The sequence below is a fragment of the Lactuca serriola genome, chromosome 4 (genome assembly GCF_051521515.1).
Source record: "Lactuca serriola cultivar US96UC23 chromosome 4, Lser_US96UC23_V15, whole genome shotgun sequence".
NCBI classification, from domain to species: Eukaryota; Viridiplantae; Streptophyta; class Magnoliopsida; order Asterales; family Asteraceae; genus Lactuca; species Lactuca serriola.
Window position 1 is genome coordinate 296,938,743 of NC_136411.1, and position 23,948 is coordinate 296,962,690.

The following is a 23,948-nucleotide window of genomic DNA, read 5'->3' on the forward strand; positions in this document are numbered from 1 at the left end:
CTTAGTTTTAAAGATATTTATGTTTAATATAATTGGATGTCATGTTAGAGTAAATATCTGATAGGTAATATATTAAAATCTAAACAAATATGAAGACGAAAAATATATGTAAAACTTGTTGATAACTAAATTATAAGCTTTGAAATATTTGATTAGTCATTAACGACATTATTCAATTTCTAAATAATAATATATCTAAAATTTACTATTAAACGATAATGTATTATGATATATACTATAAAGATCGATAAAAATGATTAGAAATCAAGAAAATACATTCGAGATTATGCTTCAAATTCATCTGGTTAAAAAAATCATTCTCTTTTAACTATCCATTTCTACCAATGTTATAAAAAAGTTATTCATTCTTTCAACAGGGTATGTATTATATAATGTATCAGAATCAATATAATTAAAGATCATGATTCCATCAAATATAGAAAATTTAAGTTGTATTCCTATCTTCCTTTCAAGTGATACCTGACATTTATCATTAGCATCCAAAAGATGCTATATTTTACAAAAATGAATGTATTTTGGAAACTTCATAAGACTAGTCGGTATGGTTCTATGATCTCATGGAGGAGCCGGCTGGCACCTCCTTAACTTCGTTAAGGCCAGGAAAACATCGCCCCCATTGGCGTTATGACACGACAAGTTATCCCCCTAACATTGCTCAACCACATAAAACATCAAATGGTCTCTCGACCTTTGGCTCCAATGGTTTTTTTATAATATTTTTTTACCTATACATACATAACATTCTCCTCATTTTTATTCATACCATTCTTTTTCATTCTCTATATTTTATACAATTTCAATACCTCTTTGTCAAAAAAATGAAACAAAACCCAAAACACTCCTCTACTAACCCCAAACCTACAATTGTACACAACCTCCCCTGTTAGATTTGACTTATACAAGAACTATATTAACCTACTAAACTCCCAAAATTTGTTGCAAATACCATACCAAAAAACATATTTTAATCCTACCTCACCTCGGGTGCAATTACCATTCCCACCCTACTTCCAACAAAATGTTTTTAGACAACACCCAAATTTACGACAAAATCTTTTTGGTGCTTCATCTTCGATACCAAATCTTCAAATCAAACAACCTTGGAACCACCACCTACACAACCACTATACTACACAACCATTGGTTGTATTCACAACTAAAACAAAAACCGAAAGTAATAGGATATGGAAAGGAAAACAATTACCATAGAAAATGAACACATTTCATAATGATGGAAACTATAGGAGTACGCTTTAGTGGTAGTATAGTGTAGGACATTGATAAATGATACTTAAGGAAGTGATTTGAAGAAACAAGATTTTTGGGAAACGACACTCGTCAAATTTCACACTTTCTTGAAAAAAAACCTATACTTCAATGTCGATATGTTAAGTAGTAAACAACGAGAATTGAATAAGAGGTGCATCAAATTCAACCTGGTCTACACTAAGCTATAATCGGAATATGAGAACGGTTTTAACGACTTTGATTTGTTTAAAGCCGCAAAAGCACAATATGGAGTCAATTTGGGTTATACGTTCGAGTCTGAGAGATCATGGGAGATGTTGAGTTCGGTCGACGTTTCCGACGAATAGACTCACATTGACCTTAGCATTAAAACCGATGAAATTTCGGACGATATCGAAGAGATCTCCCATCCACGAAGACCGGTAGGACACCACGAAACAAAGCGTGCGACAAAGCATGTAAATGTAGTTGACCAAAAAACAAAGCATGTGATGAAAGTTGAAGCGAAGTATCAACATCACATACAACTGCAACAAGAAAAAATGATTTGGTCATCGAACATTTGAAAATACTTTGTAGATAAGAATGGCCGATAAGGAGCGATGTGAGCGAAAAAAAAAATTATGAACAACTTGACAATTCTTAGGAGTAGCACTGAATGTATGATATCCAAAGATGAGGAAGTGATACGATTGTTCAAGGCGAATATATGAGACAAACTTAAGAACAAAAGTTAAATTTTATGATCGTTTTTATGTTTTTTAATTTGTTGTATCTTTTTTGTGATATTGTAATTTTTTATTTTCAATTAAAATATTATGGATTAATTTAAACATAATGTTTTATAAATTATATTTACTATGTGTGAGAATTATGTATTACATGTGTTTATTTAAAAAATTAAATTAAATATGGAATTTTAACAATTTGAAAAGTTTGAATTTATAAGAAAAATTTTGAATTATTAAAATTAATGATATTTTAATATATTGAATCCTTCTTGATAAATAAAGAATTTTTTGTTACATGTCTTATTCTCATTCATTTGGACACATGTCATTTTTTATGGTTTTTGAATTTTCTATTTTCTACTTGTCATTATTTTATATTTTTCATTTTATTAAATTAAAGTTCCACATGTAATATGTAAAGTAATATATATGTAAAGTATTTATTAAAAAATGTTTATACATGTAATGTATTCAATATATTAAATTTTTATTAATTTTAATAATACAAATTTTTTCTTATTTTTATAATTATTTAGAAAAAAGAAAACTCGAAAAAAAAAATAATGACATGAAAAATATTTTAATGTTGATGTGAATGATGTGGTGTAGAAATAATGTGACATATGAGGCCACAAAAAAATGATGTTATAAAATAAACTTATTCTTATCAGTTTACAAGTCATTATATTTTTTATAACTATCACACAATCTCTACATTTTTTTAAGACATCCGAACACAAAGAAACGGTCTGAATAAGAAAAAGAATGTTGAATACTAATAATATAAAGTCCAACAATATAGAATGTAATTTACTCCAATATTTTCGTATCGAATAGATAGTCTCATCCAAAAAATTAAACCTTCAATTGCGCTTTTACCAAAACATTTTCCATTTTTTAGTCCTCAGTCAACCTTGAAAATTGGATTTTTGTAAAGGCAGCATACCTAATAAATAAAAACCTACCTAAACTCACCATAATACATTTCATTATAAATATACAAAACCCTTTGAGGGAATAAAGTGTTATTGGGATTATAATCATACCAAGTTTATTTGTAACGCTTGGTATTTACTGTCTCTCCTTTCACCCACCCACCCTTCCCACCCACAGAATACGCTTTGGTCTGCTCTCTCGCTAGATTCGCAAACAGGTTTTGTGTTCTTTTGCAACTGCTACAGAAGAAGCTGAAACGACATTAAGACAATAATCCTCTTTCCTATTCACTAATCAAGGTTATTGTTGTCATTAACTATATACATATATATCATCTAGTCATTCTACATTTTCTTTATTGTTGTTTTATAAATATTGTATTCATTTATTGAATCCAACACTGTATAGTGGGAGAGGTTGCAGGTTTTAAATGGGAAAGAAGAAGGAAATGTTGTTAGCAACAAGAATATTAGTTTTTGCTGTTCTTGAGTTCTTCATCTATACTGCTGACTGCAAACGCTCAGTCTCTACAAAGTTAGTTTCTTTCTTTCTCTTTCTTGAATTCACAACAACAATAAGAGCACCATCGATCTTTTTTGTTTTTGTTTTTGTTTTTATCCCGTTGTTTTTTTCCTGTGTTTTGTTATTGATCGAAAAAAAAGGCAACGAGAGCCGATTCCTCAAATTCCATGAATTTTGATCTCAGGGCTTACCGGAAGCTAAGAAATTGCGATTTCTAATGCATGCAATAAAATAAATGAAAGATATTAGTTTCTATATCTATTTAATTATATATATATATATATATATATATATATATATATATATATATATTCTTCTCTTATTATTTATGTGTCATATATTTTAAATATTTTATTTTTTTCTTTGATTTTGTTTCCTTTGTAAATGGCAATCTTTTTTACATGGGTAACTTTAAAAATTGAGCACTCATAATTCATGAATTTATTAAAAAAATTATAAATTAACCTCCTTTTTTCTCGAGAAGGCAAACATATTTAAAAGGAAGGAAATCGGGATATATAATCGAATTAATTAAATCAATAAATTTTTACAAATTATGGTTTCAAGTACAGATTGTTATTTTGACGTGTGTATCATCTTTGTTTGATTTTATTTCATTCAATTAATGCTTTGGATTCCTTTTACCGTCTTCTTTATTAAATGATCGATACTCATAGTTTTAATTTTTATATGATAAGTATATATTATTGAATTTAACCCGTTTTGATAGTTATAAGAATTTAATTTATCAAACAAAAAAACTTGATATCTTTGTATTAATTAAAAAATATTCAAAAAGAGAAAACTACTTAAACAAAGACAATCATATACATCTATGTTTTGGAGTTTTCTTCCTTTGTACTCATACCCGCACAGATTTCTTTTGACTTTTTATTGCTTTTTAATTTGTTGGATTTGTTGACCTATTATTTTGACTTTATGACTTATACTACAAGTCATTAAATTGACATATTTATAACTACTAACGAAGTAATTCATCTCATAAGTATTAAATACATATGAGCTTTTCTGGTATGATTTGGTATGAGAACATTGAAATGGTTAAAATATATACATTTTGTTAACAATAAGTTTTAAACACATAGTTAGTGCTTTAAAATAGACACTAGTTACGATAAGAAAGCCAAAATTTTTGAATTATATAAAGAACAAAATTTAATTAACTTATAGCTTAAAAGAAGTGCCTATGTTTGGTGGTAATGACTTGTTTATATATACCATTTTCTAATAAATTCTTTATCGGTGTACGCATTTATTTTCCAAGTTCTATGAATCTTAACTATTCCGATGTTTTTTAACAGGAAATACTATAAATATATAATTGCCTTATTTTGTTCTTTGAAAATATTTATTTGTGACAGGTGGCCTTTTGTGTAAAACTTGAATCTTAATTAACTTTATATGTAGCAATTTTTGTTACTTATCACATATGGGACCAGATGGATCATTAATTGGTATATGTTCTAATTATATCACAAAAGTTTATGGTTACTTTTCGATAATTTCATTTGGTATATTTATATTACTCAATCCAAAAGTTCCAAATTACGTTTCCATGACGGTGGTATTTACAATATTAATTTTTTATATAATTTGAAAAATAAAACTTCCAAGTTTGTATACAAGAAAGTGTTTTAAAATATATGTTAAAGGATTTGCTTACTTTACTTATCAAATTAATTCAACTTTACTTCAATTTGAAATACATTGTTTTTAATTATGTTGACATTTATTATTATTTTTTCGTTTATATAATAAATTTTTTGAATATACCAACCGTAGTTTCCACGGGTTATAACCTATTATATATATATATATATATATATCAAATAAATATCAATAATATTTATTTTTCTTTTGAAGTTATTTATTTTTTAAATGTATTTAATAGACCAAAAAAAATTGTTATTATTACATCAGTTAACATCTTTTTGTCATAAAAGAAAACCAAAATGGTTCTAGTAGGTGTTGTCTCCCTTCTTGAGGTTGAGGTCGAAGATTCAAATTTCAAAAAACCAAATAAATATTAGTGAAGAAATAACTTAACGGGTTTATATATATGTACACACTCGATGATTGTATTGTGGTGGTGGAAGGAATATTTTTTTTTCCAATTGAAATTATAATTTTTTTTCCAATTGAAATTATTTTATTCTTTTAATAGGCAACCACTTTTTTAGATATCCTTATTAACATACAGCACTTCCTTTGGTCGGTCGAATTTTTCCTATTTTTTCCACTAATACTATTGAGTTGATAATATAACTATTTGTGCATGATAATGTAGAAAACATTTTCATAAAATGTTTTAATATATAAGCTGTTATATATATATATATATATATATATATATATATATATATATATACATGATAATGTAGAAAACATTTTCATAAAATGTTTTAATATATAAGCTGTTATATATATATATATATATATATATATATATATATATATATATATATATCTTTTTCTAATTATATATTAAATTTAAAGTTATAATAACTTTAAAATTTTGGTATATCTCATAATTAATGATTTATTTAAAATAATTGATAAATAATTTATGAATTTTTACTATGAAAATTTAATTTATTTTGTAACTATGGTTCCCACGTGTTATAAACTAATATATATATATATAATAGGCAACCACTTTTTTAGATATCCTTATTAACCTACAGCACTTCCTTCGGTCGGTCGAATTTTTCCTATTTTTTCCACTAATACTGTTGAGTTGATAATATAACTATGTGTGCATGATAATGTAGAAAACATTTTCCTAAAATGTTTTAATATATAAGCTGTTATATATATATATATATATATATATATATATATATATATATATATATATATATATATATATATATATATATAAAACAATGTTTAACATTCAAATAGTAAGAAACATGTTTAACATGCGTTAAACAATGTTCCAATAAACATTTACATATAATTATATTAATAAAATAGTTTCTAATAATTGAATGATGCAAGTAACCCATAACATAAGTTGTTAGTACTTACTAATCAATACCTTTAAACATGAAAATTTTATTTTATGAGAAAGAATGATGTAATAATTACTGAGAATAATTTTACTGTGAGCATGTCATTTCGTGAGTATTCTCAATGTAACCTTTTCACATGTCTCAACACAATCTTGTGATCTTTCTTTTGTCCGTTCTTTAATCATCTCCTGCGGTGTGTTCTTCCTTAAGTTTACGTGGACCACTTTTCTTTTATTTTAATGTCATGCCCTTCTTCTTTAACATATTTAATATAAAGCCCCCCTTATTTCAATTTTTTTTATAAAGATGCTAAAAGTTAATTTACTTAATTTTTTTAATCTATTGGTTTTAGTTAGATAATGAATTTGAATTTTATTATGGTCCACTACTCCACTAGTTTTCTTTAAATTCTTTTTTTCATAAAAGCCTATTTTTAATATTTGATTGATCATTATTTTGTATTTTTTATTTTTTATTTTTGTTGAATCTGATGTCATATTGTATTGTTATACAAGAACAATATTAATTGAATCCCATATAAAGAAGGTAAATGAGAGGTAGGATATCCATTCATATATATACTTTTTTTTTTATGAATTTATTACTTAATTTTTTTCAATTTATATAAACATGCATATTATTTTTTATATTTTTTTACAAGAAAATCGAATGTACTAAAAATATAAAGTAGTATTCAATGCATATTCATGTAATCTTATTTTAATATTCTAGTATTTATATAGCAATATTGAATTTTAATTAATTCATTTTTAATACTATTTTAAATTTTTAGCTTATATTATAGACTAGTCATAACCTATTTACTGGTTTGTCAAATATTAAAATATAAAAAAATTAATCAAAAAGCTAGTGACAGACAAACATAATATTAATTTCTTTAGAGCAATGATTTTCCTCTTTGTTGTTGAAAATTTAGTATTATTCTATCTTTTTGCCAGTGTTTTTTAATATATTTATTTTTCTTGTAAAAAGTATGTTTTTATATGGAGTTAATGAAAATCTATTAATAAATTAATAAAAAATTAAATTCTATATACATAAAATGATTTGTTGAACCAAATAAACTAATATATTATAAGGGGGGTTCTCATAGTTTTGAGTTAAAGCTTGAGGGTCTTCCATTTACATGCCAAAAATATTTTACTTCTTTTAGAGAATTGACAAAAGCAAAACAAAACCTGTGTTATGTTGTCACAAAAAGTCAAAATTCTATATATACTTGTGTAATCTCCCCGTGATGTTTCCACTCACCTTGTTCTTCACCAACACACAAAAAATTATATTATCATTGGTCTTATTATTTTTGTAAGTGATAGTTTTTTAACATATGCAAAAAGATAAGTAGTTACTTGAAAATAAATTAGTGTTTATTTCACGTCTTTTATGGTATTGTATATTTGCAGAAAGGCTTTAAGGAGCAATTCAGAAGGTTCGGTATTATATCCTCCGGTGCAATTGCATATCAACGATGATCAAGTAAACATTTTACATAACTATTGTTATTTATAATTGTTTATATATTTATACTTTTCTTTATATTATCATAATATGAGAGCCGATTTGTACACAACAATGTTTTACTTTACAATCAAAAAATTATATTTTAAAATATTATACTGTAAAATTCTATAACACATACATTGTTGTGTATGGAGAAAAATTGTTTTATTCGAAACATTACAAAAATTGTTCATATATAAACTACTAATTATATATAAAAATTTATGATGGTTTTAGGTGGTAGTTGACAATGGCATTTTTAGCATCAGCATTTTGAGTCCTGAAGGCACAGTCACCAGTATAAACTATAATGGAATTGACAATATCTTAAATGATCACAATGGAATCAATGATCGAGGGTATGAAAAAATCTACTACAATAACTCAAATTACAAAAATTTATTGAATATAGTTGTGTAATTTTGTCTAATATTACAGATATTGGGATGTGAATTGGAGTGATCCATTTGATTCGAAGGATAATTTGGACAAGTAAGTTGTGTCACAATCCTTTTGTTATCTATCTCATTTATAAAAATATTCGTTGTTATATATTGTAATATTTTTTTGTACAAGATTGATGTTTTAACATACAATTTGCATGATTCTTACAAATGGTATGTATATAGTTTTTGTAGTTTTTCTACCAAATGACAAGAAAGCCAAAAGATTGTTGATGAATAATATTTGGAGTCATGCTGATTGTGTTTTTTTTCATTGGTACGAATGTTTTGTAGACTTGCAGGCGATGAGTTAGATGTTGTAGTGAACAACGAGAATCAAGTGGAACTATCATTCAAACGACATTGGATGTTTTCTCGGAAAAACAGCCATGTTTCCTTGAATATTGACAAAAGGTGTGTTGCACGTTTCACTATTTGCTACCAACTTCAGAATGTTTATTTTATCAATAATAGCAACGTACTTTTCTAACTATCAGTTTTTATCGTCTACTTTTTCAATCACTAAGGTTTATTTATTTATTTATTTATTTATTTTTTTGGGGGTCTCAAAAACATCCTAGGTATCAAGAAATCGAAAGTATATATATTGCTACTATGCATAAAGAAATATAAGTACATTCATAACTAATATTACATATTTCTATAATCATGTAACTACTTTGCTATCATGGATAATAAAATTGTACATCTTATAGAAAAAAAAATATATAGTGCTCTTTCTTGCAATTTATCTAGCAAACACTTGATTTAACATTAGTTTTTTTTTGGATTTGATTGAAATTTTTGATGTTTTTAGGTTTATTATCCTACGAGGAACAAGCGGCTTCTACTCTTATGGGATTTTCGATCGTCCAAAAGGATGGCCCGATGTCGATGTCTACCAAGGTCGGATCGTGTTCAAGCTTCAAGAAAGATTGTAAGAACAAATGATTCAATTCCGCTCTATTATTATTATTATTCAAATCTTAGAATATAAAACGTTTCAAAATAACCACTTATTTGATTTATTGAATTGTTGGACTAAAAAAGGTTTCGATATATGGCTGTTTCGGATGAAAGGCAAAGGGTTATGCCTACTTCTGAAGATCGAAAGAGGGGTGAACCTCTAGACTACCCTGAAGCTGTACTTTTGACCCATCCTTCCAATTCTCTTCTCAAGGGAGAGGTAGCTTTCCCATTATTATTTTTTTAATATATTATCAAATAACTTAAGACAAATAATAATTATGGGTTCAATATTCTAAACAAAAAAAATACAGGTGGACGACAAATACCAATACTCAACTGAAAATAAAGACAACCGGGTTCACGGTTGGATGTGTTCCGACCCGCCTGTTGGGTTTTGGATGATCACTCCAAGTAATGAGTTCCGTACAGCTGGCCCGGTCAAGCAAGATCTCACATCTCATGCGGGGCCCGTTACTCTATCGGTAAGTATCCAATTTTTTTTACCTCATATACTCCATAAAGATGCATCATGTTCTTAATTTAATTGTTTGGTGTTGTCTTAATAAAAATGTTATAGAAAAGAGTTAATTAGAAGCTTCAATAGTATTTGATATATATCCTCATTTTATTTTTATTTAACTTTTTTTATTTTTTGCGTTATTTGGCGTTCTAAGTTCATGTTATATCTTATTGTAGATGTTTTTTAGCACACATTATGCCGGGATTGATTTAGGAATGAAATTTCGAGAGGGTGAGCCATGGAAAAAGGTTTTTGGACCCGTGTTTATATATCTCAACTCGGTAACAACGGAAGATAACCCTCTTTCGCTTTGGTCTGATGCTAAAGAAGAGGTAACAATCTTGTTAATTCTTTTTATGATTATACCTTTGCAAAGGTAATTATTCGATTATTAATTAACTAGCTATTTAATATCATAAATTTGTATGCATTAATTATATTAGATGCTCATACAAACCGAGAGTTGGCCATATGAATTCCCAAACTCTTTGGACTTTCTTCGTGCCCAGCAACGTGGTCTAGTAACTGGAAGACTATTCGTCCGTGATGTAGAGTTGGCTCGTGCTAGCTTTGCCTACATTGGCTTGGCTCCACCTGGTACTCTAGGATCATGGCAACAAGAAAACAAGGTAGTGTTTGCTCACAACTCATCATAATTGTTAATGTAGTTTTTGGTATGTGATAGAAATATAGAATCGGGTATAGTTTGTTACATTTTTTAAAGATAAAGGTGTTTTTGTTCACTTTATCATAGAATTATTTGAAAACTTGCGTAACCCAATTTTATATTTGTAATCTTAGTGACAGAGATCTTCTTTTTATAACCTCTACAAATTTAGTTTACTTACGCAACATATATTGTTGCCATTTTAAACAAAAGTTCAGTTACGTTTTATATTATTAGAATAAGTAGAAAATATATAGTTTTATCATATATATCTTTTACCCATAGAAGTTTTTCTCGTGCAATTTTGGCCTTTGTTCCTAGTTAATGACCAATTTTTATATCTGGGTATGGCTGTTTTTCACTTTTTTTGTCCCAAAAATATAGTAATTTTAGTTGAATACGGACAAAAAAATGTTAAAAACCTAAAATAATGATTAAATTTATACAAAAAGACTTTTTAAATTTGAAAACATCTAAGTGCTCAAGGACCAATATTGTAGCTACTTTATTTGTATATGCACATGATTCTTTCATAATGGGTACACAAAATTCTTTTGATTATAGTCGAATAATATATAAAGTATTAAATCAATCATTGTGAAAAAAAAACTTGTAACCATTTCTTGAGCTTAATCTTGTTTCTCCTTTTCATAAATAGGGTTATCAGTTTTGGACTCAAACTGACAGTGAAGGTTACTTCGAAATCAAAAATGTCCGCCCTGGTTCCTATAACTTGTATGCTTGGGTTCCTGGGTATATCGGGGATTACATGTACAACTCAGTCGTCAATGTCTTGGAAGGTTGTTTCCCTATTCAGTCTAGCTTCATTCTTCACAATTCTATTTAAAGAAAGATTAACAAGATTAGGGTTTTCAACTATGCGCAGGAAGTAGAATCAGAATGGGTATCCTTGTATACGAACCACCAAGAAATGGTCCTACAATCTGGGAAATCGGTGTCCCAGATCGAACAGCAGCTGAGTTCTACGTGCCTGAACCAAACCCAACCCTTATGAACAACTTATATGCGAACCAAAGAACAGAATCGTTAGCTCTTTTCTCTTGATCTACTTTAATTTCATTTTCAAATCAGAAAACCCTAATGTGGATTGAACTTGATTTACTTCAGGTTTAGGCAATATGGCTTATGGGAACGTTACACGGAGCTCTACCCTTATCGGGATTTGGTCTACAGGGTTGGTGTTAACGAATATCAAACAGATTGGTTTTTTGCTCATGTAACTAGAAACGTGGGAAATAAGACATACCTTCCGACTACTTGGACCATTTTCTTTGATCTTGAAGATGTTGGATCTACTGGGAACTATACAATTCAACTAGCATTAGCATCAGCTACAGTTTCAGAATTGCAAGTATGTAGTTATGTATTTCCTGAACCATATTGGACATAAATTACTCATACTTAATCTTTCGTTTTTGTTGTTTTTCAGGTTCGGATCAATGACCCAAGAGGGGTCTTGCCTTTCTTTACAACAGGGCTTATTGGGAAGGATAATGCGATTGCACGACATGGGATTCATGGGCTATATTGGCTGTATAGTATCAATGTTTTGTCTTCTCAACTTCGAGTAGGCAGGAACGCATTGTATTTAACACAAGCAAGAGGCTTGGGTCCTTTTAGAGGAGTCATGTATGATTATATTCGTCTAGAAGGGCCCCCTCAGTCATACAACTGAAATTATATTTAGTTATTTATATATAGTTGGAGTATATATATTGCATAGTTGCTCATGTTGATATCATTAGGATGGAAATGCAAGGTTCAGTTCCTTTATGAATACATTTTCAACTAGCATTAACATCCCAAAAACATGGTTCAAAAATTTCGTTTTTCAATCATTATTATAATAAAAAAAATCATCACCATAATAGAATATCATAAAACATGTGTCTCAAAACATAATATCATCTGTCAATGACTCAAAATCTCAAAACAAATATCAGAGTGATCTCCCAGGCTAAAAAGATTGTGGTGTGTGTCATGCCATCATCCCGATCACTTCCCTTTGCTAGCTGAAGTACCTGAAACCAAAACTGAAAACTGTAAGCACGAAGCTTGTGAGTTATCCCAAAATACACACACCATCCACATAGCATATAACAAATAACATAACTTTGGGACTACTCCCAGCTGCATCGGGACGAACCCGACATCGGACTCATATCAGGCATCAGGCTCACCCCGGCATAAGGGTGTTCACTTCAAAACAAATCAAATGAATTTAGAATTACAAAATTGGAGTTGTCAATATGGATTTTTATTTAGGTTATTGAACTGGTAGATCAATCAAAACATTACTAATGAAATAATATTTTTTTTACTCTCTCTCTCTCTCTACATATATATATATATATATATATATATATATATATATATATATATATATATATATATATATAATCAAACGGTTCGGTTCGGGTATCCGCGGATACCTAAATATGAAAACCAAAAACCGACCCGTTGATATCCGGTTTTTTCGGTTACAGTTTTTTTCGGTTTCGGTTTTTTCGGTTTCGGATTGGCCGGTTCGGCTCGGTTTTTCGGTTTTGCGGATTTTTTGCACACCCCTCGCCGGGCATCATACCATGTCTGGTATCGGGCCCCGCCCGACATCGGGCTTACCCCGACATACACACTGCATAATGTATATATCATAAACACATAACATACATCGGGCTTGCCCCGACATCGGACCGAAGCCCGGAACATATAACATATAACATATAAAGTAACATACATCAGGCTTACCCCAGCATCGAACCGACGTCCGGAACATATAACGCATAACATGCATGAATCGCATAGACATCAGGCATACATAACTACTTCTCGGAACCGCCCCGGCATCATACTGATGTCCGGAAACATATAAACTGCATCGGGTTAACCCCAACATCGGACCGAGGTCCGACATACTATAAATATATAAACGGGTCGGCATTGTTGCTTTCGATCCGTTCCTACTGGAGGAAAACTCACCTCGCAAAGCTGTCTGTGAAATCTCGCGGTGAGGAATATCCGGTAGCTGCTCCAACGTCACTTCGGCTATCAAAATCACAATAATACTTAGTCAAAATCTTAAACACCTTCTCAGGGTAAAATGACCATTTTACCCTTGGTCATAGTCAACTCTCCAGTCAAAGTCAAAGTCAAAGTCAACTCCCAGTCAACCCAACTCGTCGAGTTATCTCCTAACTCAGTGAGTATCTGTAATGCTTAAACTGGTGGTCAACTGAGTCAACTTGTTGAGTTCTTTCTGTCATAATAATCGGGACTGCCCGCTTCAACTCGTCGAGTCCTTCCCTAGATTTGCCGAGTTCCCTTGTCTGATTGTGCCATCTTAATGGATTAAGCTCCTACCTTCCAGATCTATGCTCTGAACTTCTTTTACTTACTGGAGATGCACTCTTAAGGGTAAAGTTTCCAACTTTACCCATCCATAGTCCCTCTTAATGGATTTAACCCAAATCCTAATTACTTTTTTCCATAAATCTTGATCTATAAGCCATATCTTCATAAACCAAAGCACAATATACTAGATCTGGGCTGATATCAACTGTTGGACACCTAAAGTCCCAGACTTTCCTTTCATGCATGGTCTTTTAGGGCTAAAAAAGACCATGTTCTTGCTTACAAGCTTGGATGGGGCTTCCATGGTCATAAAGTTTGCACCTTTGTGCCATGGAATCCCTCATGAACTCTAGATCTGAGATGTGAACCACTTGGGACGTCCCAATCCCAAGGGCTATGGTTCTTTGACCAAAACTTCTCAAAAATGAAAACAAACAGATCTAATAAGAGAAGGATCAAGTTAGAGGCTTGATTACCAGAAAATGTAGCTAATGGAGTGTAGTTCCTGGATCATCTTCTTTCCTATTTGAGCCTTCTACCTTCTTCTTTTTCAACATGCTTCACAAAGCACAAATAACACTCAAAATGGCAAGGAATAGCTCAAAATCACTCAAGGTGGATTAGGGTTTTGATATCAGGGTTTGGAGGTGATGGGGGCTGGGGTGGAGGCCAGATATGAGGCTTAAATAGGGAGCAAACCCTAAAGATTAGGGTTTCATCCAGCATGTCCTACTCTTCGAGTCAGGCTCCTGACTCGTCGAGTAGCCCAATAAAAACACGCGTATATATTGCCTTCTACTCGACGAGTTAGGGCCACTAACTCATCGAGTAGCCCTTCTAGGAAGCATAAAGAAATAAATAATTAATTCAATCACATACCAAGAACCAGGCATTACAATTCTCCCCCACTTGTCTTAGACTTCGTCCTCGAAGTCTGCTGTGTCTGAGAACAACTTTGGGTAGTGCTCCTTCATTTCCTCCTCGGGTTCCCATGTCTACTCCAAACCCTTACGATGCTGCCACTGCACCTTCACTAACTCAACCCTCTTGTTCCTCAGTTCCTTCGTCTTTGGTCCCTTTTTTGAAAGTCTTGATGTGTCAAGATCATTTGTGATGCTAAAGCTGTAGATCTAGGCGTTTAGTGGCCTATTCTAGCTTAAGGTGCAAACTATTTGGTGTTTGTGACCTCCATGAAAGTATTAAGTGATGTATTAAGTTCTTTTGGGCTTCATTAAGCCATGCATGCATGTAAAGTTGGCAACTTTATGTGATTACCCACTTCAAAGAGATCAAATCAGAGTATTGGAGCAAGCGTATGAACCAAATAAGAGCTTAATGGCATATTTCACAAATCAGAGGAGTGTGTTGGGCGTAGAAGCTCGTACGCGCATCGTATAGGCCCTTAAGAGTGTATGCTTAGTGTACAAGCTGAGTATGCCCCGCGTACTCAGCAGAGGCTTTCAGTATTTTGGGCCTTCAGTGTGGGCTTCACATGTGGAATTTTGTTGCTTAGGGCTGCATCATTGGCTGTGGCCTGGTTAATTTAGGTGGGCCAATTTCCATTGTGGGCCTCTAGGGTCATGAGTTGCGCCTTTTGGGCCTTAGACCCATTAGTGTAAATGGGCCAAGTTTGGTTGGGCCATTATAAGGAAACTTCTTTTGGGCCTTATGGCCCATTTTAGTTTGGACTTAAATGTTAGGCCCATTAGTGAAGGAAAGACTTTTGGGCCATAATGGAGGGATTTAGACTTAGAATTTTGGGCCTTTGGCTAGATTATGTCATAATCCTAATTAGGGCAATTTGTATATTTATAAAGTGTGAGATTTTGGATTGGAAGTCGAGCAGCTATTGTTTTCAATAAACTGAGGTGAGTCTTCTCATTATACCAATGGGTCGAATGCACCATTGTCGGCCCCTTACTTGATATGTGGTCTTAATAGTTGATATGCAATGGTTTTTGTTAGTAAGCATGTAATGAATTATGTGAAGACCATGGGGGGAGCTCATGGCATTCAAGCTAAAGACCATGGGGAGAGCCCATGGCATTCCAGGTGAAGACCATGGAGGGAGCCCATTGTAATTCTCTCTCTCTCTCTCTCCATCTCTGTGTGTGTGTGTGTATATATATATATATATATATATATATATATGTGTGTGTGTGTGTGTGTGTTACATGGTATTACGTGGTTATATGTTTTGTGTATTTTGGGAACTCCCTAAGCGTTTGCTTACAGTTTATTGGATGTTTTAGGTATTTCTAGTTCTAAGGGGAATGACTCAACTTGATGGCACAACATTCACTCTCCAGTATTTCCACATTTATTTTTTTGGATACTCATATCTTTTGGATATGATTTGATGTAATATAATTTTAGAAAATAGAACATGATTGGAATTTCAAAATATTAAACGGAAACTTTTATCTAAAATTTTTGGCTGTTGCAAGTTGGTATCAGAGCCTTGGTTTGAGGGATTCAGGCACACTCACGGGTGTGCCAGAACTCAAACTAAGGAAATGGTAAACCTTTTTCAAAAGAGACAAAAGTTCAATTTTTTCTGAAACCGGTTTTCTTAAGTAAGGAGGAGAGTGCGATGCGCGAAATCGGTCGAGCTCAAGTAAGTGTTCCCAATGTATTAGCCATGCAAGAAATATATTCTTGAAATTGATGTTGACTTGGCATTTGCTAAGTGTATGCTTTCAAAGTTGTATATGTCTAGGATTGCATAGCCCTAGAATGATGGATTCTGCCTTATTTCGTGTTCCTTGTTTGGTTGTGGTCTTAGGGTAGAAGCTTTATTTGACAGTCTATCTGATTCTATTCGTGTATAACTTGCATGCATGTGGCAACCTGTGATGATTGATTTAGGTTATGGATCGGTGAGGATTGAGAAATCCTAGAATCATCTAGGATTTGAGTTTGTGTTGTGTTTTGTGAGTCATGCTTATCTGTGGTTGGGTGAATTAGAGGTATCAGGTATGCACTTGGGGAAGGTACATGTAGGTGTGGAAGGTAGTATTGGGCACGTACTACTAAAAGCACAAGACCTGGACCCGAAACAAGGACAAACCTGGAAGCTCTAAGGTATCTGGTGAGGAGGAATCCCTTCTAACCTCCTTATCAATTGCTCTTTTTGTTGTAATTTTTTTTCAGTTGAGGATGATGATGATTACATGAGGAGGTTCTGGTCCGGGATCAGGATCAAGATCAGGTTCACGCTCTGGTGTAGAGCCAATTGATGAGAGTCTACGTGAGCTTCTTGGGGTTGAGGTTACTCATGGCATCCTTGATGCTACCCCGGTGATCTTTGGTACTGCCAAGGAGGGGATCATGGAGATTATGGAGGAGCAGCTCAGGTCTTTTCAAGCCGAGATTGTTGCGGGTCAGTTTGGGACTTGAACTCCTATATTCCAAGAGTTCAAGGCATGTGGTGCACCTAAGTTCTTTGGGGTTAAGGACCATATTGCCAGTTGTCACTTCTTGACATTGTAACGACCCAAAAATCACGACCAAAAATTTCCTTTAAAAACATTACTAAAACCATATTTATAAAACCATAACATAAGTCATAAAATAAATTTGGAGTATCAATTCAAAACATGTTCTTATGATCAGAGTAAACATCCCAGGCTGACTAACTATGGTATATGCCATGCGATCACCCCGAGCTCTTCCTTCCGCTACCAGAAGTACCTGAAACCAAAACTGAAAATTGTAAGCACGAAGCTTAGTGAGTTCCTCAACCTACCACATACCATGCACATAATCACATACTGCAAATACTGGGCCTCACCCACAACATCGGGCCCCGCCTACTACAGCAGGCCCCGCGTGCTCCAGGCCTCGCCTGGCTTCGAGCCCCGCTCGGTGTACAAATCTATTTCTTTTAGGCCCCACCTGTCTCTGGGCCCCGCCCGCTAACATATACTAACATGCAATCATATCAAAACACATCAACTGAACATATACTACTAGATTCTTGGTCCAAGGCCTCTCCTATCTTAGGCCCTTCCCCTGCCCTACTACTGATGAGTTATGGAACCCCGTCCACGCTCCTACTGACAGTGAGATACGGTCCCAACCCACACTCACTCCCTTCCTACCTTGGGCCTCGCCATTACTCTGCTGCTAATGAGATTTGGAACACCGTCCACACTCTACTATTGGTGAGATATGGAACCTCGCCCACCCTCACCTCCCTACCAGGCACATACATGTATCACAAAGACAACAAGTATAAACTATCATGTAAACCATTCCAGAGGCACCCACTCGCTAACATTGGACCTTGATCCTGAATATCATACTAGCATATAGTGCCTAGGGCTAACCCCCGGGTCTTCCAGCTCATAACTACATGGGTCAGTATTATGGTCGTAGACCCGTCCACACAAAAGGGAAAACTCACCTCGTACTGTTGAAACTGCTGATAACCCTCTAGCTGCAATCCAACAACTCTCTGAACTGCTGCTCTTCTAGCTCCCTGAGCTACCAATACCAAATAATAGCAACACTTGGCCTAGTTGTCCTGCAGAAGTCAACTAAGTCAACTCTGGTCAAAGTCCTTCTTAAGGTCAAAGTCCTGGTCAAAGTCAACCTTCCGGTTGACTCAACTCGTCGAGTTGTTCTGCCAACTCGCCGTGTACATGCTCCTCAAATCTCAAAACAACCCCGTCTCCACTCGTCGAGTCTAGCGAGAACTCGACGAGTTCTCCTTCATCTAACACTTCGGGACTATCTTCAACCGACTCGTCGAGCTCATCCTTGAACTCGTCGAGTTCATTATCATTGCATTAATATCTAGGCCATGACTCATCGAGTTGTATGAGCAACTCATCGAGTTCATCTTCATAACTAAGAAGATTGCCTTGGACTCGTCGAGTTCCTCTTCGAACTCATCAACTATTATGATCTTCATAACCAATACGGACCCAGTCTGGTTGAAACCTTTACTAACTCCACTCACTGATCCGAATCATAAACAGAAGGGTTTGGGTTTGCGACCAGACTCGCCGAGTCCATGAAATGACTCACCGAGTCCACCTTATGACATCTCTACTCTGTCGATTACAGTCCATTCCATCACCTTCAACCCATAGATCTGGATTTCTAATGCTAGCATTGCACGTAAAGTTGCTAACTTTATGTGCATGCAAGGTTTTATGAGGCTAGAACACTTAATCCAAGCTTCAAAGAAGGCCTAGGTCATGAAATGAAGCCATGGCTGGGTAAAGCTGCCCCCTCAGAGCTTCTAAAGCTTATAAATGCTTAGATCTTAAGTCCCTTTCGTCCTTAATGGAAAATGTTCGGATTGACCTTGGAAACGGTCCAAATGTGACAAAATCTATGCTAGAAAGGAGATCTACGTGATTCACAGTCAAGGTATAAGCTTTTTACGTCTAAGTGGTCTAAAACGCTACCCCAACTCTAGATTTATAGGTTCTTCTTGCACCACTAAGGCCCTTCTTCCTTCTCCAAGCTTCAATTCACTCTCAAGGCAAGAACTAGCTCAACAATGGAGTTGGGTGGCTAGAGTTTCGGGTTCTGGATAATAGGGGCCACAAATGAGCCCTAGGGAAGTGAATAAGATGCTTAAATAGGGTACCAAGTCCTGGAATTAGGGTTTCCTAACTCACACCTGACACGCCGAGTCCACATGCCGACTCGTCAAGTCGGCCACTTAATCTTGCACACGGATCCTGCTCCGACTCGTCGAGTTCTTCCCTAGACTCAACGAGTTAAACGCCTTTTGACTTGGGGTTTCCTTTCCCTTTCTTGGTCTTTCTGATTCTGGGTGTTACAACTCTCCCCCACTTAAACTAGACTTCATCCTTGAAGTCCGCTACGACCAATTGTCTTGCAATCTCTTTCAACCTTCTTGCCTGATGAATCTAACTCCTGCTGACCACTTCCATTAACCTTCTGCACGGTCATTCAGACTAACACTAGTCCTTGCAAATAACAATCCTTAAGTGCACTCTGATCCCGTTAATCCTGAGAACACAACTTACTCAACTGACAATCCTACCGGTACTCCCCGAGTACTTATGTTGGACATCCTAGGGGTTCACCCCCTTTTTCCTTGCGTGTTTACTGGCCTTCCCAAGGCAACGTTCCACCACTAACCACCTCCTCTACCACTGTGAAGGACATATCCTTCATGGTATCCATTACTCCAGCCACTCCTAGTGCTGGTCACTACTGTAGATACACACCGAATACTTCTTGCTACTACAACTTAGTGCTGAGCACCCAACCCAACAAATGGATCAGATAATCCTTTGAGTAAAAGATTCATCCCTGTAACGGTTAGACCCATACAAGAGCTGCGCAACAGGTCCAAACCCTTCCCTCTAAGACTATTTAACCCTGCTGTAATAGGTGTAGCACTCCTCGGTCAACTAGCTGTCTCGCACCACTCTCCTCTTATCATTACTCCCTCTGACTGAGAACCATGCTATCTGTTTATCCACCTTCCGGATAAACCGAGACCACCCTGGTCCCAGCTAATCAGCCGTTAACTGGGTTACCGGGCTCCCACCGGTTACTACACCCAACACAATCTCTTAGTCGCTCCCAGCGACTTTTGAGGATACTTCGGCTATCTAAACTGCTCCATCTACTCTTCCACTCTGGGGCTACAAGTCGTGGGATCCTCGATCCCCTATCTTGACACTAAGGTCCCTACCCGGTCCTACCTGCACTGCTATAATCTCACGGGCCTCGCCCACGGGTCTCACCCAAACCATACTACTGAGCAATCCTGCTCTCAAGTCTCACCCATACTGCTACTAACATACGAGCCTCGCCCACGGGTCTCTCCCAACTGTATCCTGGAGTGGTCTCTCCAAAGGTCTCACATATCTAGGGCTATGCAGGCCAACTCCATACTAAACGTCAACGACTTAACTTTTCCTGATCCCTACCTTGCTAACTAGGAGATACGGGACTCCGTCCATACTCTGCTAACTAAACTGCTAATGAATGCTACGGCTTACCCGCAGTCTTACATCACTTCCCTCACTGACTCGCTGCTAGGGAAAGTTGCGGCTATCCCGCAGTCCTAATACACTCTCCATGTTGTCTCTACCACTGACTACTATTCCGAGGGCATCCTAACTCACCCGAGTCCTGCTAGCGTTCATCCAACCTGATTTCCAAAACCAGCCCTTAGTCATCAAATACTACAACAACCTTGTAGTGTTACATCCTTGCTATACTCGCGTCCTGTCGAGAAAATCTTTAGCTTGGTTTCCCCAAACCAATCGTTTACTAATCCCCAAATACATGAACCCGACGTTGGGAAGTTTTCCAAAATTCCCAACTCCTGAACCCACTCAACCCGTCGGACTGCTTTCGCTTCCTTCTCGAAGGTCACTAATCCTTCTAAGTGTAGCATGCTACTGACTCTGAATACTTGAAGGGTTCTCCCCCACTTTGATCCTGCTAATACCTTACGACTCAGTGCTTGAAAAGGATTCCCAATCCTTCCTATCATCCACTGACCGATCTGCTGAACACCCCACGCTTACCACAACTAGGGATCTGACCGATCTATCCCCAAACGACACCTTCCCGAAACTAGAGAGACACTACCGAGTCTCATGCATACATGCTACAGTTACTACATCCGAAGTAACATGGTCTATAGGGGGCGTCCTCAACTATCATTCTAAAATCCAAGGTATGCAGATGGCATATAACTCGATCACAAGCAGGCCACAAAATTTCGAAATATCATTATCCTTACTGATGTAGAACCATAACAATATAATCATGAATAAAAGTTAACAGGTAAATAAAAGATACACACCTGCAACGCTTGGTGCTTCTCGCGTCACCACGGTAGACAACTGAAAAGCCCTGCCTCCTACCGCAGGCTCCTCTGCTTGGCCTTGATGGCCGTCAGTGATCCTCAAAGTCGCAGGGGAAAGTGCTATCACCGTCCTGTCGGAACCAGACTCGGACAGTGGGCCTTCTTGTGTCCCCGCTAACTGCAATGAAAACATATCAGGTCTGATCCCTGAGTGATGGCAATAGTACAATCTCTGCTAAAATGACCAGTCTGGCCGCACTTGAAGCAACCTGAATCCCCACCGCTACCACTCATACACACACCCTCGTGCGTCCTGCAACACTTCCCGCATCGGCTGCATCTCTGATAATCCCACGATCTCAAATTTGACCTCTTGGGCCTTTTGCCCGAACCTGTGGCTACCTGAATCTCATCCGAGTTCCTCTTCCTGATCTGCTCTAGATCGATCTCCCTTTCTCTGGCCCGAGCAATCATGTCCTCCAGCGTCTTTCAACTGGACCTTCTCACAAACTCCCTGATGTCACTCCTCAGCATCTCATGATATCGGTCCTTCTTCATCTCCTCATCTACGACATACTGTGGAACAAGAAGAGCCCTCTCTCTGAACTTGGCGGTGATCTCCACCACAGTCTCAGTCGTCTGCTGAAGATCCTGGAACTCCCGTGCCAACTGCTGCACCTCAATAATTGGTGCAAACTCAGCCCTGAACCTGGCCGAGAAATCACTCCATGTCATTGCGTCCAACGTGGCATCATCACCAATGGCATGTCCAACCTCCTCCCACCAATCTCGTGCTCTGTCCTTCAGTAGAGAGGAGGCAAGTCGGACCTTATCCCCCTCGGGACATCGGCTCGTATGAAAATCCTTGGCAACATCGGCCAACCATCTACTGCTAGCAATGGGGTCCCTAGCCCAATGATAATCTGGAGCTCCACATGCTCTGAACTCCCGGAATGTCAAGGCACGCACTCCCATCAAAGCCATCATCTCTGCGCGAAAGACTCCCAGCCTCTCGTCCAAAATCTCTAGTATACGCTCGTTGACCGTGCCAAAAATCACAGGAGTCTGGTCCAAGATACTGCGCGTGATCTCAGCTGATACAAACTCTCTCATCTGCTCCTCAAGCTGCTTGGTCCCTGAACCTGAGCCTGATCCCTCTCCGACGCCTGATCCGCCCACTGGTCTCTCGCGCAATGTCACCATGCTGCAAACATATCACAATAACTATCAAAATACACATCACTGGTGTGGGATCACACATACACACACTATAAGTTTCTCGGTTTTATCTCGGTCCTTCTTGAATCGAGTATAGATTCTCTGCTTTCAGTAGTACGGGCCCATACTACCTTCCACATCTATCCGTACTTTCCTCAAAAAGTGCTTCGACTACACCATCTCTCTCTTACTACTACTACTGCTCCCAGCACTAAACTCATCCTAGGCTTACCCTAAGGAAATCTCCAACCCAAACCAGTCCTCATCTGCTGAAGGTCTCCTCGTGACGCCAATTTGCCATCACCAAAATACCATCACATGTAACGAGGCTCGGATAATCCTTCGAGTAAAGGACTCATCCCTACAACAGTTAGACTCAACGAGAGCTGCGTAATAGGCTCAAATCCAATACTCTAAGATTATTCAACCCTGATTACATGTGACTTAATGTATTCACCTAATAGCTAACTCCCATAACTCAGAATCCCACAAAGCATAGAGCCAACAACATTCAGACAAGGAAAATCTAATCATAACATAATCAAGTAATCATATTCACATATCAAGAATCTGTACTAGCATGCGACATAAGCTCATATACTTAGGCATAACCTAAACAGGCTATCCTACTACCGTCTAACCAATGCTATCATGCAGCTCAAAAGCACATATAATAGGCACATAAGGCATCCTCTCTAGGTCCTTAGTCCTAATCTAGTATGCCGTTCTACTAACTGATAATCATAACCTAACTTTTGTGCGTATTTTGGGAGAACATACTTGAGCTCGGCTGATTGCATGCACCACACCCTTTTCTCTTTTCAAAGTTCTTTTCTTTTTAAAATTCCTTTCGCTTTTTCTAAAACTCTTTTTCTTTTCTCAAAAATTCATCTTTACAAAAATTGATTTTCTTTTGAAAATTTCTATAG

At 35.8% G+C, this 23,948-nt stretch overlaps 1 protein-coding gene across 2 annotated transcripts; it reads left to right on the top strand.

Annotated features, from left to right (window-relative positions):
* Positions 1–3,102: 3,102 nt before the first annotated feature.
* On the top strand, positions 3,103–12,443 carry LOC145097178 (uncharacterized). 2 transcript variants are annotated; one of them, XM_079034699.1, is made up of 15 exons: positions 3,103–3,235; positions 3,345–3,470; positions 7,918–7,990; positions 8,252–8,373; positions 8,453–8,506; positions 8,752–8,871; positions 9,275–9,394; positions 9,508–9,643; positions 9,738–9,908; positions 10,123–10,278; positions 10,390–10,575; positions 11,272–11,413; positions 11,500–11,659; positions 11,742–11,985; positions 12,064–12,443. In XM_079034699.1, the coding sequence occupies exons 2-15, from the start codon at positions 3,367–3,369 to the stop codon at positions 12,307–12,309; spliced, it is 2,034 nt and encodes a 677-aa protein (XP_078890825.1). In that variant the 5' UTR covers positions 3,103–3,235; positions 3,345–3,366; the 3' UTR covers positions 12,310–12,443. The 2 variants fall into 2 exon arrangements, with proteins under 2 accessions (XP_078890825.1, XP_078890826.1); XM_079034700.1 differs by having other exon boundaries at positions 3,360–3,470.
* The last annotated feature ends 11,505 nt before the right edge of the window (positions 12,444–23,948 follow it).